The sequence below is a fragment of the Barbus barbus genome (genome assembly GCF_936440315.1).
Source record: "Barbus barbus genome assembly, chromosome: 12".
NCBI lineage: Eukaryota > Metazoa > Chordata > Actinopteri > Cypriniformes > Cyprinidae > Barbus > Barbus barbus.
In genome coordinates, this window is record NC_136740.1 from 28,445,955 (window position 1) to 28,462,519 (window position 16,565).

The 16,565-nt window shown below is 37.7% G+C and overlaps 1 protein-coding gene across 1 annotated transcript; it reads right to left on the minus strand.

Annotated features, from left to right (window-relative positions):
- Positions 1 to 1,728: 1,728 nt before the first annotated feature.
- LOC306878003 (ribosomal protein S6 kinase alpha-1-like) lies at positions 1,729 to 14,594 on the minus strand. Its single transcript, XM_079430082.1, has 9 exons — positions 14,559 to 14,594; positions 10,321 to 10,475; positions 10,098 to 10,236; positions 9,483 to 9,590; positions 8,700 to 9,194; positions 5,727 to 5,881; positions 5,503 to 5,641; positions 4,868 to 4,975; positions 1,729 to 4,580 (listed from the first exon to the last, which is right to left on the minus strand). The coding sequence occupies exons 2-9, from the start codon at positions 10,464 to 10,466 to the stop codon at positions 3,825 to 3,827; spliced, it is 2,046 nt and encodes a 681-aa protein (XP_079286208.1). The 5' UTR covers positions 10,467 to 10,475; positions 14,559 to 14,594; the 3' UTR covers positions 1,729 to 3,824.
- Between the last annotated feature and the right edge of the window lie 1,971 nt (positions 14,595 to 16,565).

Here is a 16,565-nt window from a genome sequence, read left to right on the forward strand (position 1 = left end):
GTTCATGAGAATGGAGGAATTATACTGATCAGTTTCAACGGTCAATATTCAGCATTCTTTAACAACAACTTGACTGATGAGCCATGAAACTTAAAGACTACATAAATTGCATGTACCTTTGCATAAAAAGCAATAACTGTGGTAGTCTCTTTGTTAGTTATGTTAGCTTACAATGTTACCTGAATTGTCTTACTAATTAAAATAAAATGAAAGAATCAAAGAAAAATACATTTTAATTAACATAAAGGCCATGAACTTGACACTGCAATACATTTTCCTCAACTGTTATGATATTGTTTATAATCAATAAAATTGTGATAAAATAGCCTACTGTGAAGTTTTCAGTTGATGCAGCCTATTGAGTAAAAACAAATGCCTGAGAGTTATTTAGCAGATTAATATACACCCATATTTTCTCAGTTCCACCACAAGAGGTCCATGTCTTCCTTTATGTTCCCACAATTCTACACACACCTGTCCCTATTTTGTTGTATAACCTGAAATGCTTATTCTGCATTTGCATTTTTTTTTATCTTATATCATATCTGCTTATTGCATCAAAATCCCAAAATGTAATGCTTATTCAATAGGTTTTTAGAAGAGAAAAGGGGAGGAGTAAAACAAGGCATTACATATTGGATTTAACGTGATGATTTGAAGGTTGGAAAAAATATTAGTGATAACAAGTGTAGTGCAAACAGTGTCATTTGATTTAGATAAGAAAATAATTCAAATTGTTTTTATTTTTCAAGGAGCCTTTGATTGATTCCAACATTCACTTCTTCAAAGGTAGCAAGTTGGCCGGTCCCCATAGTTACAGACAGTGCCGGTCCAAATTAGGCTAGCTTACACAGGTTGCGGGACCCCCAAGCCACCAGGGTCCCTCCTTGCTTCTAAAGATGATTTGATCGCTATAGGCCTTTGCAGTTTTTTTTTTTTTTCAACTGCTTACACACAAAATCATTACTTGTCACACAATTTCTGAAAGCTGACACTCAAACACCAGAAGCACACACCAAATCTGAAAAACCATACACTAATTCTCGGCCTTTCACTTAGTTTTCAATTTCATAAAACACTTTTTGCAAAACACAACACACAATTCTCTGTGTAGCAAACTAAAATCTAACAGGAATGAATATTATGGCAAAGGTGATTGCAAAAGTTTGCTTGTGAGATGTGTTTGTGATATTTTGAATGCAGTGCTTCATTTTGCATGCGATGTTAGGCATTTTGCATCTTGTATGTGCAATTCTTGGATTTGCGTGTAAAGTTTTGAAAAAAGAAGCAAAGTTTTGAAAATGTTTGTGAGCAGTTAAAAAAAAAAAAAACACTGAAATAAAATTTTAGTTTTGTTTTTTATTTTGGCTTTCAACAATTATAAAAACACCATGCTGCATTTCACTCCTTTCCTTTAATTTCTTTAATTACTAAGTTTCACTTCAGTTTATCGGTGAAAGAAATACATTTTTTAAACATTCCCTATAATGTAACTCATAATCCTGATTTGGCCAAATTACTGGTGAGTAGTTCACTCCATTATTTTATGTTCTGAATACCTTGATTAACACAAGATTTCACAGTGCAGAGTTTATAGTGCAACACATAGCAAGGCTGAAAATCGACTTACAGGAGATGCAATTGTCAAACTAGAAAATTCTGTTCATATTCATCATCAAACTGTACTCTTTCTAAATGATAAAATCAATTACCATTTGTTTTATTTTTAAACATAATTTATTGAGTGTACTGAAAAATCAAAGTAAACAAATGTTCCTTTGAATTGAAAATGCTGGAAACATTATTATCAGTTCTGATTATTTTTAAACATGCATTATTGTCCTGATATAGCAGTAATATCTGATTCTAAAACAAAGTGCAAAACTGGAGGAAATACACTGAAATATACATTTCAAAGATAAATGTACTCTCAGAATGCATTATGACATTTGAGGTCTCCACTCTTCCAGTCCACCAGAGGGAGCCAAAATATTAGTCCAGTGCAACGTTCATCTGTGCATGTACAGGTGCATCTCAATAAATTAGAATGTCGTGGAAAAGTTCATTTATTTCAGTACTTCAGCTCAAATTGTGAAACTCGTGTATTAAATAAATTCAATGCACACAGACTGAAGTAGTTTAAGTCTTTGGTTCTTTTAATTGTGATGATTTAGGCTCACATTTAACAAAAACCCACCAATTCACTCTCAACAAATTAGAATACTTCATAAGACCAATAAAAAAATCATTTTTAGTGAATTGTTGGCCTTCTGGAAAGTATGTTCATTTACTGTATATGTACTCAATACTTGGTAGGGGTTCCTTTTGCTTTAATTACTGCCTCAATTCGGTGTAGCATGGAGTTGATCAGTTTGTAGCACTGCTGAGGTGGTATGGAAGCCCAGGTTGCTTTGATAGCAAATCTCTATACTCTATACCTATACCTCAGGTCAGGCGAGTTTGCTGAAGCACAGTAATACCATGGTCATTGAACCAGCTTTTGGTACCTTTGGCAGTGTGGGCAGGTGGCAAGTCCTGCTGGAAAATGAAATCTGCATCTCCATAAAGCTTGTCAGCAGAAGGAAGCATGAAGTGCTCTAAAATTTCCTGGTAGATGGCTGCGTTGACTGTGGACTTCAGAAAACACAGTGGACCAACACCAGCAGATGACATGGCAGCCCAAATCATCACTGACTGTGGAAACTTCACACTGGACTTCAAGCAACATGGATTCTGTGCCTCTCCACTCTTCCTCCAGACTCTGGGACCTTGATTTCCAAATGAAATGCAAAATTTACTTTCATCTGAAAAGAGGACTTTGGACCACTGAGCAACAGTGCAGTTCTTTTTCTCCACAGCCCAGGTAAGACGCCTCTGATGTTGTCTCTGGTTCAGAAGTGGCTTGGTAGCCCTTTTCCTGAAGACGTCTGAGCGTGGTGACTCTTGATGCACTGACTCCAGCTTCAGTCCACTCCTTGTGAAGCTCTCACAAGTGTTTGAATCAGCTTTGCTTGACAGTATTCTCAAGCTTGCAGTCATCCCTGTTGCTTGTGTGCCTTTTCCTACCCAAATTCTTCCTTCCAGTCAACTTTGCATTTAATATGCTTTGATACAGCACTCTGTAAACAGCTACACCTTTCAGTAATGACCCTCTGTGACTTACTCTCTTTGTGGAGGGCGTCAATGTTCGTCGTCTGGACCATTGCCAAGTCAGCAGTCTTCTCCATTATTGTGGTTTCAAAGAACAAGAGATACCCTGAATTTATACTGTAGGGATGGTCATTAATTGAAACTCAAATGTAAATATTCTAATATTTTGAGATACTGATTTTTGACTTCATGAGCTGTAAGCTCTAATCATCAAAATTAAAACAAAAAAACTTTTGAAATGTTTTACTTTACATGCAATGGATCTAAAATATATGAAAGTTTCACTTTTTGAAACAACTTACAAGAAAAAATGAACTTTTTCACGACATTCTAATTTATTGAGATGCACCTGTATATTCCTCTCTTGGATGCCTAATGGCTATTATTGAATAAGTGCAAATTAATTTTAACATATTTCAATGTGTGATAAAGTACACATTATTAATGCCAAAAAAGTAGATTTTAATGGTTTATACTTTACATCAAATGAGACAAAATTCATGTTGAATGAATATAAACCGGATATCAGCAATGACAAAAAAACTAAAACCAATTTCACAAAAATAGATTTCCAGTTGGGATTTCTTAAAAAAAAAAAAAAACATTTCACCTGCGTAAAATGAAAGTGCTCACCAATGTTTTTCAGAACACAAGTCTATTCCCATGTGTTATTTTTAAGAATCTTTGGTTATTTGCACTTTCTCATACTTAACGATTCTCCCTCCCTTCGTAATGATCTCTTTATATTCTAGAGCTCCTTTCTCCTCGATGTAGCGTTCCTGAGTCACTTTTCCGGTTTCTGGGAGAGGGCACGGAAATGACATGAGAGACAGCTGCTTGTTTAAGGCTTCCCCTCTAATCGGTACCATTGCCTTTCCCAGCTCTCTCTGCTGAGGTGGATCCTGTCGATAATATAACACAGGAGGTTTATTTACCTCCACTTTAGGAACAGGAGGTCCTGGTTGACACCACTTTTGATTTGGCCTTATGTCATTTCCATGTGCCACTGTGATGTCTCTTGTGATGTCTCTTGTAACGTCTCTTGTAAAGTCTTTTGGTTTAATGTCTGCTGGTGGAGCTGAAGCAGCTCTCCTGATGTCTGTGATGACTCCAGCCATAGAGCATCTGTTAATGGGATTGGGTTCCACCATCTTGGACACTGGATTACAGTATGGCAGGTCTTTTAGAGTTTCACGAATCTTGACAGAAGAGACAAATTGTGTTGGTAACCTGATCCTGGCGCAGAGTTCAGCTATGATTTTACCCATGGCCCAAACGTCTGAGCGTTTGTCACGAATGCCATTATTCTGCAGGATCTCTGGAGATGAATATGCTTCATTGCCCAAGTTTACTGCAGAGGTGAGTCCGTTTCTGAAGAATTTAGCCAGTCCTAGATCAATGATCACGGCACGATGGGTTTGATGCTCCACCTGAAATAGGATGAGAAAAGTAAGTTTCATTGCTCATGCTGACCACACATAGGGAAAAAAGTTCTTTAGTACACCTAGGGAATTTAATTGAGAGAAAATTGAGACATATAATCTCAAAGTCTGTAATCAAAAGACACAGATTTCAAAATGAGCTCAAGCATTCCTCACTGACTTCTTCAAAGGAACTTTAAGAGCAACATCCAAGACAAAGTTGATACCCATGAACAGTTAAATAAAAACACATTTTTGATTCTTGGCCCACTGAGGAACATTTGTGTCTGTCTCACCATGATGTTATCAGGTTTGAGGTCTTGGTGGACGATGTCTTTACTGTGCAGATAGAGCAAACCTTCACTCATGCCAGTGATGATTGTGGCTTTCACTGCTGGAGTCAGCTGAAGAAGACAGGAAGACATTGTTGACAATCTGCATTGTTGACAATGTATTAGTATTATATTATATGGGAGGAAAAAAGCACCAAATCAGGACATTCTGCTAAACTTCTCAATCTTTTTCACTTGAGAAATAAATCATACAGGTTTGAGAGAAGGGTAAGTACAGGATGACAGATTTTAAATTTTATTTTATATATTGTATCTTCAATACAATAGATTCAATTATTATAAAATTTGTCTTATATAATATTATTATAATGTCCGGAATATAGCACCTGGAATATAGCTACATTCTGCTAAACTATAAATTATTTAATATTATATGAATCTGCTATTTTAAAATATGAATACAGTAATAAAACAATATATTAGTATTTTAATATATTATATGAGAAAAAAGCACCAAATCAGAACATTCTGCTAAACTTCTCAATCTGTTTCACTAAAGAAATAAATCATACAGGTTTGAGAGAAGGATAAGTATAGGATGACAGATTTTTAATTTTTGAGCTGTGGTAGAGCTGTACCTGTATTTTAGAAAGCTGTACTTTGAAGATGGTCGTCTCAAGATCTTCCCCAAAGATGAACTCCAAAGGAATGTTCCACTTGGAGTCTTTTATCCAAGGTTCACCAAGAAGCTTCACCACGTTTGTATGCCGAGCATTACTGGTGTTAAAAAAAGTGTGCTTCGTGGTTATAATTTAACCTCAGTTAAAATAGTTAAACATTAAGAAATATTAAATATACATACTGATATACTTTGCATTCTCTCTCCAGCTGTTGTCTGTTGATGACTCCTATAGGAACTCTCTTCAGAGCAGCCCATGTTTCTCCATACTTCTCCTTGTATATTTTCCCAAAGCAGCCTGCAGCCAGTGTTTGTGTGGAGTACGCCATCCTGTGATGCTACAGTACACATCAATATGAGAAACTATCAATCCAGAAATACATTTTTTAAACATGCCCTATAATGTAACTCATAATCCTGATCCCTTTCTTTCAATGAGTACTACAGACACTGAAGACACAGACTTTGGAAAAACTAGTAAAAACAAATTACGGTATATAAAACAAAAATTCTAATTTTGACCAAATTACCGATGAGTATTTCACTCCATTATTTTATGTTCTGAATACCTTGATTAACACAAGATTTCACAGTGCAGAGTTTATAGTGCAACACATAGCAAGGCTATGTGATGAAAATCTACTTACATGAGATGCAATTGTCAAACTAGAAAATTATGTTCATGTTCATCATCAAACTGTACTCTTTCTAAATTATAAAATCAATTACCATTTGATTTATTTTTAAACATAATTTATTGAGTGTACTGAAAAATCAAAGTAAACAAATGTTCCTTTGAATTGAAAATGCTGGAAACATTATTATCAGTTCTGATTATTTTTAAACATGCATTATTGTCCTGATATAGCAGTAATATCTGATTCTAAAACAAAGTGCAAAACTGGGGGAAATACACTGAAATATACATTTCAAAGATAAATGTACTCTCAGAATGCATGATGACATTTGAGGTCTCCACTCTTCCAGTCCACCAGAGGGAGCCAAAATATTAGTCCAGTGCAACGTTCATCTGTGCATGTACAGGTGCATCTCAATAAATTAGAATGTCGTGGAAAAGTTCATTTATTTCAGTACTTCAGCTCAAATTGTGAAACTCGTGTATTAAATAAATTCAATCCACACAGACTGAAGTAGCTTATGTCTTTGGTTCTTTTAATTGTGATGATTTAGGCTCACATTTAACAAAAACCCACCAATTCACTCTCAACAAATTAGAATACTTCATAAGACCAATAAAAAAAAATTTTTTTTGTGAATTGTTGGCCTTCTGGAAAGTATGTTAATTTACTGTATATGTACTCAATACTTGGTAGGGGCTCCTTTTGCTTTAATTACTGCCTCAATTCGACGTGGCTTGGAGGTGATCCGTTTGTGGCACTGCTGAGGTGGTATGGAAGCCCAGGTTGCTTTAATAGCGGCCTTCAGGTCATCTGCATTGTTGGGTCTGGTGTCTCATCTTCCTCTTGACAATACCCCATAGATTCTCTATGGGGTTCAGGTCAGGCGAGTTTGCTGAAGCACAGTAAAACCATGGTCATTGAACCAGCTTTTGGTATCTTTGGCAGTGTGGGCAGGTGCCAAGTCCTGCTGGAAAATGAAATCAGCATCTCCATAAAGCTTGTCAGCAGAAGGAAGCATGAAGTGCTCTAAAATTTCCTGGTAGATGGCTGCGTTGACTGTGGACTTCAGAAAACACAGTGGACCAACACCAGCAGATGACATGGCAGCCCAAATCATCACTGACTGTGGAAACTTCACACTGGACTTCAAGCAACATGGATTCTGTGCCTCTCCACTCTTCCTCCAGACTCTGGGACCTTGATTTCCAAATGAAATGCAAAATTAACTTTCATCTGAAAAGAGGACTTTGGACCACTGAGCAACAGTCCAGTTCTTTTTCTCCACAGCCCAGGTAAGACGCCTCTGATGTTGTCTCTGGTTCAGAAGTGGCTTGGTAGCCCTTTTCCTGAAGACGTCTGAGTGTGGTGACTCTTGATGCACTGACTCCAGCTTCAGTCTACTCCTTGTGAAGCTCTCACAAGTGTTTGAATCAGCTTTGCTTGACAGTATTCTCAAGCTTGCAGTCATCCCTGTTGCTTGTGTGCCTTTTCCTACCCAAATTCTTCCTTCCAGTCAACTTTGCATTTAATATGCTTTGATACAGCACTCTGTAAACAGCTACACCTTTCAGTAATGACCCTCTGTGACTTACTCTCTTTGTGGAGGGCGTCAATGTTCGTCGTCTGGATCATTGCCAAGTCAGCAGTCTTCTCCATTATTGTGGTTTCAAAGAACAAGAGATACCCTGAATTTATACTGTAGTGATGGTCATTTATTGAAACTCAAATGTAAATATTCTAATATTTTGAGACACTGATTTTTGACTTTCATGAGCTGTAAGCTCTAATCATCAAAATTAAAACAAAAAACTTTTGAAATGTTTTACTTTACATGCAATGAATCTAAAATATATGAAAGTTTCACTTTTTGAAACAACTTACAAGAAAAAATGAACTTTTTCACGACATTCTAATTGATTGAGATGCACCTGTATATTCCTCTCTTGGATGCCGGATGGCTATTATTGAATAAGTGCAAATTAATTTTAACATATTTCAATGTGTGATAAAGTACACATTATTAATGCCAGAAAAAGTAGATCTTAATGGTTTATACTTTACATCAAATGAGACAAAATTCATGTTGAATGAATATAAACAGGATATCAGCAATGACAAAAAACCTAAAACCAATTTCACAAAAATAGATTTCCAGTTGGGATTTCTTAAAAAAAAAAAAAAACATTTCACCTGCGTAAAATGAAAGTGCTCACCGATGTTTTTCAGAACACAAGTCTATTCCCATGTGTTATTTTTAAGAATCTTTGGTTATTTGCACTTTCTCATACTTAATGATTCTCCCTCCCTTCGTAATGATCTCTTTATATTCTAGAGCTCCTTTCTCCTCGATGTAGCGTTCCTGAGTCACTTTTCCGGTTTCTGGGAGAGGGCACGGAAATGACATGAGAGACAGCTGCTTGTTTAAGGCTTCCCCTCTAATCGGTACCATTGCCTTTCCCAGCTCTCTCTGCTGAGGTGGATCCTGTCGATAATATAAAATAGGAGGTTTATTTACCTCCACTTTAGGAACAGGAGGTCCTGGTTGACACCACTTTTGATTTGGCCTTATGTCATTTCCATGTGCCACTGTGATGTCTCTTGTGATGTCTCTTGTAACGTCTCTTGTAAAGTCTTTTGGTTTAATGTCTGCTGGTGGAGCTGAAGCAGCTCTCCTGATGTCTGTGATGACTCCAGCCATAGAGCATCTGTTAATGGGATTGGGTTCCACCATCTTGGACACTGGATTACAGTATGGCAGGTCTTTTAGAGTTTCACGAATCTTGACAGAAGACACAAATTGGGTTGATAACCTGATCCTGACGCAGAGTTCAGCTATGATTTTACCCATGGCCCAAACGTCTGAGCGTTTGTCACGAATGCCATTATTCTGCAGGATCTCTGGAGCTGAATATGCTTCATTGCCCAAGTTTACTGCAGAGGTGAGTCCGTTTCTGAAGAATTTAGCCAGTCCTAGATCAATGATCACGGCACGATGGGTTTGATGCTCCACCTGAAATAGAATGAGAAAAGTAAGTTTCATTGCTCATGCTGATGACACATAGGGGGAAAACGTTCTTTAGTACACCTAGGGAATTTAATTGAGAGAAAATTGAGACATATAATCTCAAAGTCTGTAATCAAAACACACAGATTTCAAAATGAGCTCAAGCATTCCTCACTGACTTCTTCAAAGGAACTTTAAGAGCAACATTCAAGACAAAGTTGATACCCATGAACAGTTAAATAAAAACACATTTTTGATTCTTGGCCCACTGAGGAACATTTGTGTCTGTCTCACCATGATGTTATCAGGTTTGAGGTCTTGGTGGACGATGTCTTTACTGTGCAGATAGAGCAAACCTTCACTCATGCCAGTGATGATTGTGGCTTTCACTGCTGGAGTCAGCTGAAGAAGACAAGAAGACATTGTTGACAATGTATTAGTATTATATTATATGGGGGAAAAAAGCACCAAATCAGGACATTCTGCTAAACTTCTCAATCTGTTTCACTTGAGAAATAAATCATACAGGTTTGAGAAAAGGGTAAGTACAGGATGACAGATTTTAAATTTAGTTTTATATATTGTATCTTCAATATAATAAATAAAATTATTATAAAATTATTATATAATAGTATTATAATGTCCGGAAAATAGCACCTGGAATATAGCTACATTCTGCTAAACTATAAATTATTTAATATTATATGAATCTGCTATTTTAAAATATGAATACAGTAATAACACAATCTATTAGTATTATATTATATTATATGAGAAAAAAGCACCAAATCAGAACATTCTGCTAAACTTCTCAATCTGTTTCACTAAATAAATAAATCATACAGGTTTGAGAGAAGGATTAGTATAGGATGACAGATTTTTAATTTTTGAGCTGTGGTAGAGCTGTACCTGTATTTTAGAAAGCTGTACTTTGAAGATGGTCGTCTCAAGATCTTCCCCAAAGATGAACTCCAAAGGAATGTTCCACTTGGAGTCTTTTATCCAAGGTTCACCAAGAAGCTTCACCACGTTTGTATGCCGAGCATTACTGGTGTTAAAAAAGTGTGCTTCATGGTTATAATTTAACCTCAGTTAAAATAGTTAAACATTAAGAAATATTAAATATACATACTGATATACTTTGCATTCTCTCTCCAGCTGTTGTCTGTTGATGACTCCTATAGGAACTCTCTTCAGAGCAGCCCATGTTTCTCCATACTTCTCCTTGTATATTTTCCCAAAGCAGCCTGCAGCCAGTGTTTGTGTGGAGTACGCCATCCTGTGATGCTACAGTACACATCAATATGAGAAACTATCAATCCATCTATCTACCTATCTATTTACACTCTCAGAAAAAAGGTACAAAAGCTGTCTCTGGGGCAGTACCCTTTCAAAAGGTACTAATATTAACCATTTAGATATGTAACTTTATGTAACTAAATCTATCCATCCATCCATCCATGTTTGCCAGAAATTTAAATTCCAGTATCTTCGTGTCAGTGTTTGTTTTCATATGCAATTGCATGTACTCAAAACAGGACTGTCTTGAAATAGTCATCACCAACAGCACATAGAATGTAATCTGGGTCATCTGGTATGTTAACAGGAAATCCCCACCATTAGTAAATTTATATAATCACATATGTTTCGAAATGTCTACATAGTTGTAAAGTCATAAAGTCATACAGTTTTTCTTGAACCCCTACCTGACATTCTACCTGATCAAGTTACCTTAAAGGGGTGGTTGACTGTTTTTTTTCTAGGCTTGACTGTGTTTACGGGGTGCCGTCCAACATGTGTTCATGCTTAGTTTTTTGAAAAACGCATTATTTTTCACATAATTTACCTTTATTCCACACCTCTCTGTCCCTTCTCTGATAAACACCCTGATTATTTCCTGGTTTTATGAAGCCTCTCCCTCAGAAAATACGTGATGGGCTCTTCATTAACTGCAAGCCATTCTATTCGCCGCAGAAGATTTGTTCGTTCATTCTCGTGAGTGTCTACATTCCACCGCAAGCGCACGTGAGCTCAGCTTTACAGAAACTCGCTGATCAGATCACCGACACAGAACAAAAACACCCAGATTCTGTTTTAATCATTCTCGGGGATTTTAATAAAGCAAATCTCTCCCGCGAATTGCCAAAATACAGACAGCACATCACATGTCCCACCAGAGACAGTAATATATTGGATCACTGTTACACAGCGATAAAGGACACATATCACTCTGTCCCACGAGCAGCTTTAGGACTCTCTAATCACTGTTTGGTTCATCTCATACCGACCTACAGGCAGAAACTTAAATCTGCTAAACCTGTATTAAGAACTGTTAAAAGATGGACTAATGAAACAGAGTACTTTTTACAGGCCTGTTTCTCTCTCACTGATTGGACTGTTTTCGAAACTGCTGCAAACGATCTGGACGAGCTCACAGAGTCTGTAACATCTTATATCAGTTTCTGTGAGGATATGTGCATTCCTACCAAGACTCATCTAACTTACAACAACAACAAACCATGGTTCACTGCAAAACTCAGACAGCTCTGTCAGGCCAAAGAAGATGCTTACAGAAAGGGGGATAAAGTCTTGTATAAACAGGCCAAATACACACTGGAAAAGGAGATCAGACTGGCAAAGAGGAATTATTCTGGCAAGTTAAGGAACAAATTCTCTTCCAGTGATTCTGCTTCAGTGTGGAAAGGTATGAAAGAGATAACCAGTTACAAGACGCCATCCCTCAGCACTCTGGAGAATCAACAACTGGCAGACGATCTGAATGAGTTCTATTGCAGGTTTGGAAAAACACCCCACACCCGCCCTGAACACCTCTCCACACAACCATTAACACCTCCATCAACCCCCCTCTCTCCCACACCTGCAATTCAGATCAGTGAAGATGATGTGCGCCAGGTCTTCAGACAGAACAAAAGAAGGAAAGCACCAGGCCCAGACGGTGTATCATCAGCCTGCCTAAAAACCAGCTGGCCCCCATCTTCACACAGATCTTCAACAGATCACTGGAGCTGTGCGAAGTCCCTTCATGCTTCAAACGCTCCACCATCATCCCCGTCCCAAAGAAACCGGGCCCAAAATAAATTGGGCTTTAGTCTCAGCCTCAAACGACCCGCCCACGGAACGTTGGCTAAACGTCTGATGCATATGGCACACTTTTCTGGAAACACTACAGGAATGTCGAAGTCGTCATCAGACTGGTTGAATTAAACCGGATTTCCGGGAGACGTGAGTGTCGCATTTATTTTCGGTCCGCAGGGAAACAAAGATGCCGTGGCGCCAAACCCCCTCATGAAAGAAGAAAGCCGTTGTGTTTACAAATATGACGATGAACGCTTATCAGGGTCAACAAAACGCTGGATTTTCAAAAGTATGTGAAATATTTAAAGATTCATAGAATCTTTAAAATACATCCGAGAGTTTCACACACCGGTTTGTTATTGTGGCGACATTTCCACGACCCGAAACGTGACGCTAAACGAAACAAACTATGATTGGTTGTTTGACATGTCGTTCAAACGGCCTCATGGGCGGGCCTTGGCCAATGAAAGCGGACATCTATTCCAGACCTTCAGCCGTCAGTCTCATCTGGGTCCATGACGTATTGGACCTGGGAAATAACTCGTTGTAGTCCCTTACCTGTCGTTTTTGTAGGCATTAAAGGTGCAATAGGTGATTGTCTTCAGAAACATTTTTTGTTATTCTGGTTGAAAGTCTCTTCACATCCCGATAGTAATCATTAAGTTAAGTGGTCTAAATGTATTTATCTGTATTTATATATTCTGTGGAAGGTGTAGGATCAAGAATTGTTCGTCCAATCAAATCGATCCGAGCGTTTTAATTGTCTTTACTACCTGCCTGTCAGCGTATGTATTTGCATAGCTCTGCGCACCCTGTTCGCGCAGACACGATACATCATCAGTGCGTTCACGCACGCTATGCAGTCAGACCGAGAATGGCAGGTAAACATCAACAACCCAATCTTCCTGGTATTGAAGTACTTTTATGAACTGTGCTATTAAGTTTTCTCACCGGTGAATGACACATGATGTAGCCCAGCGGTTCTCTATTCCAGTCCTCGCGCCCCCCGTCGCTGCATATTTTGCATGTCTCGCTTAGTTAACACACCTGAATCACATAACCAGCTCGTTAGAAGAGAGCTACGTGCAGGAACTGTGTTCTGATTACTCCCTGAGCAGGGGAAATCCGTTGAAGTTTATTTCACTTCGGAACATTCATTCACAGATTTGCGCTGCGCAGCGTCTTCACACACAGACAAAACTTACTAGAGAAGTGTGGCATAATATACCTCTGTAAATAAATACAATTTAAATTGACGTCTCGCACACTTAAGTGCCCTTTGTACGGAACATATACGCTCGCTTTGAACTTGAATCATGGGGGAATATCTGGTGATGTCCACTTCGCAGGGCACTTATGACTTACGGTGGAATAGAACAAACGTCGTACGTTATAAGATATACATATGAAATGTGCAGAGCAGGGAGGGCACGAGGACTGTAATTGGAACTGTTGATGTAGCCTATTGTAATAATTTAATGTTGTCTCTGGTATTCTGCTCTTTGAACGTATGTGCGTTCAGGGGGTGTGGTTTTGCACGGCGATTGCAGGGAGGTTGGGACGTTTGCTTTCAGTGCTATCAGGCTAAAGTTAGCATTTTCCAAATTCTCCTACTGCACCTTTAAACTGACACAATTTTAAAGGACGGTATCTCCGTTTGCATTGAACTTTCAGCTTCGTAACTTTGCAGATATTGTTTATGATCAAACAGCAACATTACACTCTAACTAACATTAAAAAAGTGAAATCGCAATCAACCACCCAACCAGATATGTAGTAGCAAAACTTAAAGATTCATTAGCACACATCCATTAACATGGGGAGTTTTTTTGGAATGCCTTTGGGCAAAACCTGTTGTGATAAGCCTGTACATGCTGCTTGGAAAATGCTGTCAAACTGGATCTGGATTGCAAAAAGAATCATAACCCTTTCACACAAACAATAAAATCAAGCCATCTTTCCTTTAAGTTTATGGCTGAATATTTGTTATCTTAAATTACCCTCCTACCCACCTCCCTCCACTCCCTGGAAACAAAATAGTTTTAGTACGTTTCCGCCCATATCCTCAGTGTTATGATTATCCAACCATCACAAATACCCTACAGCAATTATACAGACAAAAGAAGTGGTTCCTTGATAACCATAAACCAGAAGAAAGAACAGAAACCATGCCATCACTATCACTGACATGAAACATCTGGGTCTAATCATTATCCTTCATAATAACACACAACAAAATAAGAGTTTAGTTCAATGGTCACTGAATCTTCTTACCTGTATCAGCAGGTTATGTGGCTGATGGCAATGAATGTGCTCAAATAAAACAGGAACAGTGATTTTCTTTGCTAATTACCCTACGTTTGTAACCACGCCCTCATATTTCAACACTGGAAGGACACCTGAAGATGACATAAGCAACCACATAAGACAGACAGAGAGAGAGAGAGAGAGAGAGAGAGAGAGAGAGTTGTGCTAGTTATCATACAGTGAAAACCTGAGAAGAAATGTTCTGTGAGGTGTAGATGGGAGTATGTTTTAAAAAAGCCTATGGAATGTCCCCATAAAACATGCTTTGGGTGCATTCCATAGCCATAATGGTTTTTATACTGTACAACCTACCCTTACCATAATCCCACGCCTAAACCTACCCCATCACGCAAAACCAAAAAAAAAAAAAGATTTTTAAGCTTTTTTCCTCATGGGGACAAAAAGGAAAAAAATTAAATAAAATTGTCTCCACAAGGTCAAAATTTACTGGTATTACTGTACATTTATTCATTTGGTAGAATGATACACACACACACACACACACACACACACACACACGCATAGGTAGTATTAAACAATTATTTTTAAATAAATTCATTTTATATTAAAAAGGACATTATTACAATATAAAAATTCTATAAATATATTCCTTTTTAAAAACAAAGACTTCAAGTAAAGTGACTGTACAATATTTAGGTTAAATATGTTTCCTCATTCCTCATTCTTTCCAAATGAGATTATACAGATTACAACAGGTTTTTGTAGTTGAACTAAATATGACACACATCTAAAAGAAGTCAAGTCACCTTTATTTATATAGCTCTTTTAACAATGTAAATTGTGTCAAAGCAACTGCACAATATCAAAAAAGTGTGTCAATAATGTAAAATGAAAAGATAAAAAAAAGAGATTTTTTCAGTTAAAGGCATTTCATTATTGAATTCAGTGATGTCATCATCCAGCTCAGTTCAGTTTAAATAGTGTCTTTGCAATCAGGTCGACGATATCGCTGGAAATGAAGTGTCCCCAACTAAGCAAGCCAGAGGCGACAGCGGCAAGGAACCAAATCTCCATCGGTGACAGAATGGAGAAAAAAAACCTTGGGAGAAACCAGGCTCAGTCGGGGGGCCAGTTCTCCTCTGGCCAAATGAACCAGCAGTTCAATTCCAACTGCAGCAAAGTCAGATTGTAAGGGCTTAACTGGTTCCAGTGGTCTTTCCCGATGGCTGTCGAAGTGGCGGGGTCCTCACTGGGGATCTGTCTCTGGTGCTCATCTCGGTGTCCTGGTCTCCGCTGACGTTCAGGGCTGTAGAGGTCGTCTCTGGGTGCTGATCCACCATCTGATCTGGATACGGACTGGATCTGGTGACTGCAGTGACCATCTGGGCTGGATACGGACTGGATCTGGTGACTGCAGTGACCATCTGGGCTGGATAGAGCAAGTCAGAACAAGACAGGGACTATTTTAAGTGTTGAGCAAGAAGAGACTAGTGTCCTCAAAAAAACATCTTGAATCTGTTCTGTTTCTCTGATGTTATTAGGGAATCATGACTAATAATATAATTATAGTACAGTAAATAATAAAAACATAATATAATTTTTACTAGTTATTTTGTATAGATAAACATATAATAACACAGTCCAAAGTTTATTGGAAATGTTGCACAGATGTGTATTATTCCTTCTAGTTGTACATTTTAATGCTGCCATTGTATATTATAATATATTGCAAAAATGGAAATAATATTAGTTTGTTTTATTTTATCACAATATTTCTAATTTTTAAATAAATTCCACCACATTTACATTTTTTTTTTGTTTTTTTTTTATTTCTCTTAATTACGTGTTTAAAACAAAGCATGTTTTCTTAGAAATATTTCTCAATTAGTCAAAATTTTGTAGGTTTTCCCCTATTTCTCAATATCTCTTTCCATCCTGTTAGCATTTTGTAAATTCCCTTTTAAAAACAAGCCAGTTTCCTTAACGTCCTCACCCTACAGGAAGTGACATCGA

Bases quoted from the DNA above. Each gene is read 5' to 3' on its own strand.
- LOC306878003 (XM_079430082.1), bottom strand. From the start codon at position 10,466: ATGGCGTACTCCACACAAACACTGGCTGCAGGCTGCTTTGGGAAAATA. The intron at 10,237-10,320 runs GTATGTATATTT...TTTTAACACCAG, and splicing joins AGAGAATGCAAAGTATATCA to TAATGCTCGGCATACAAACG. The intron at 5,882-8,699 runs GTAAATAAACCT...TGTGTACTGTAG, and splicing joins CTCCTGTTCCTAAAGTGGAG to CATCACAGGATGGCGTACTC.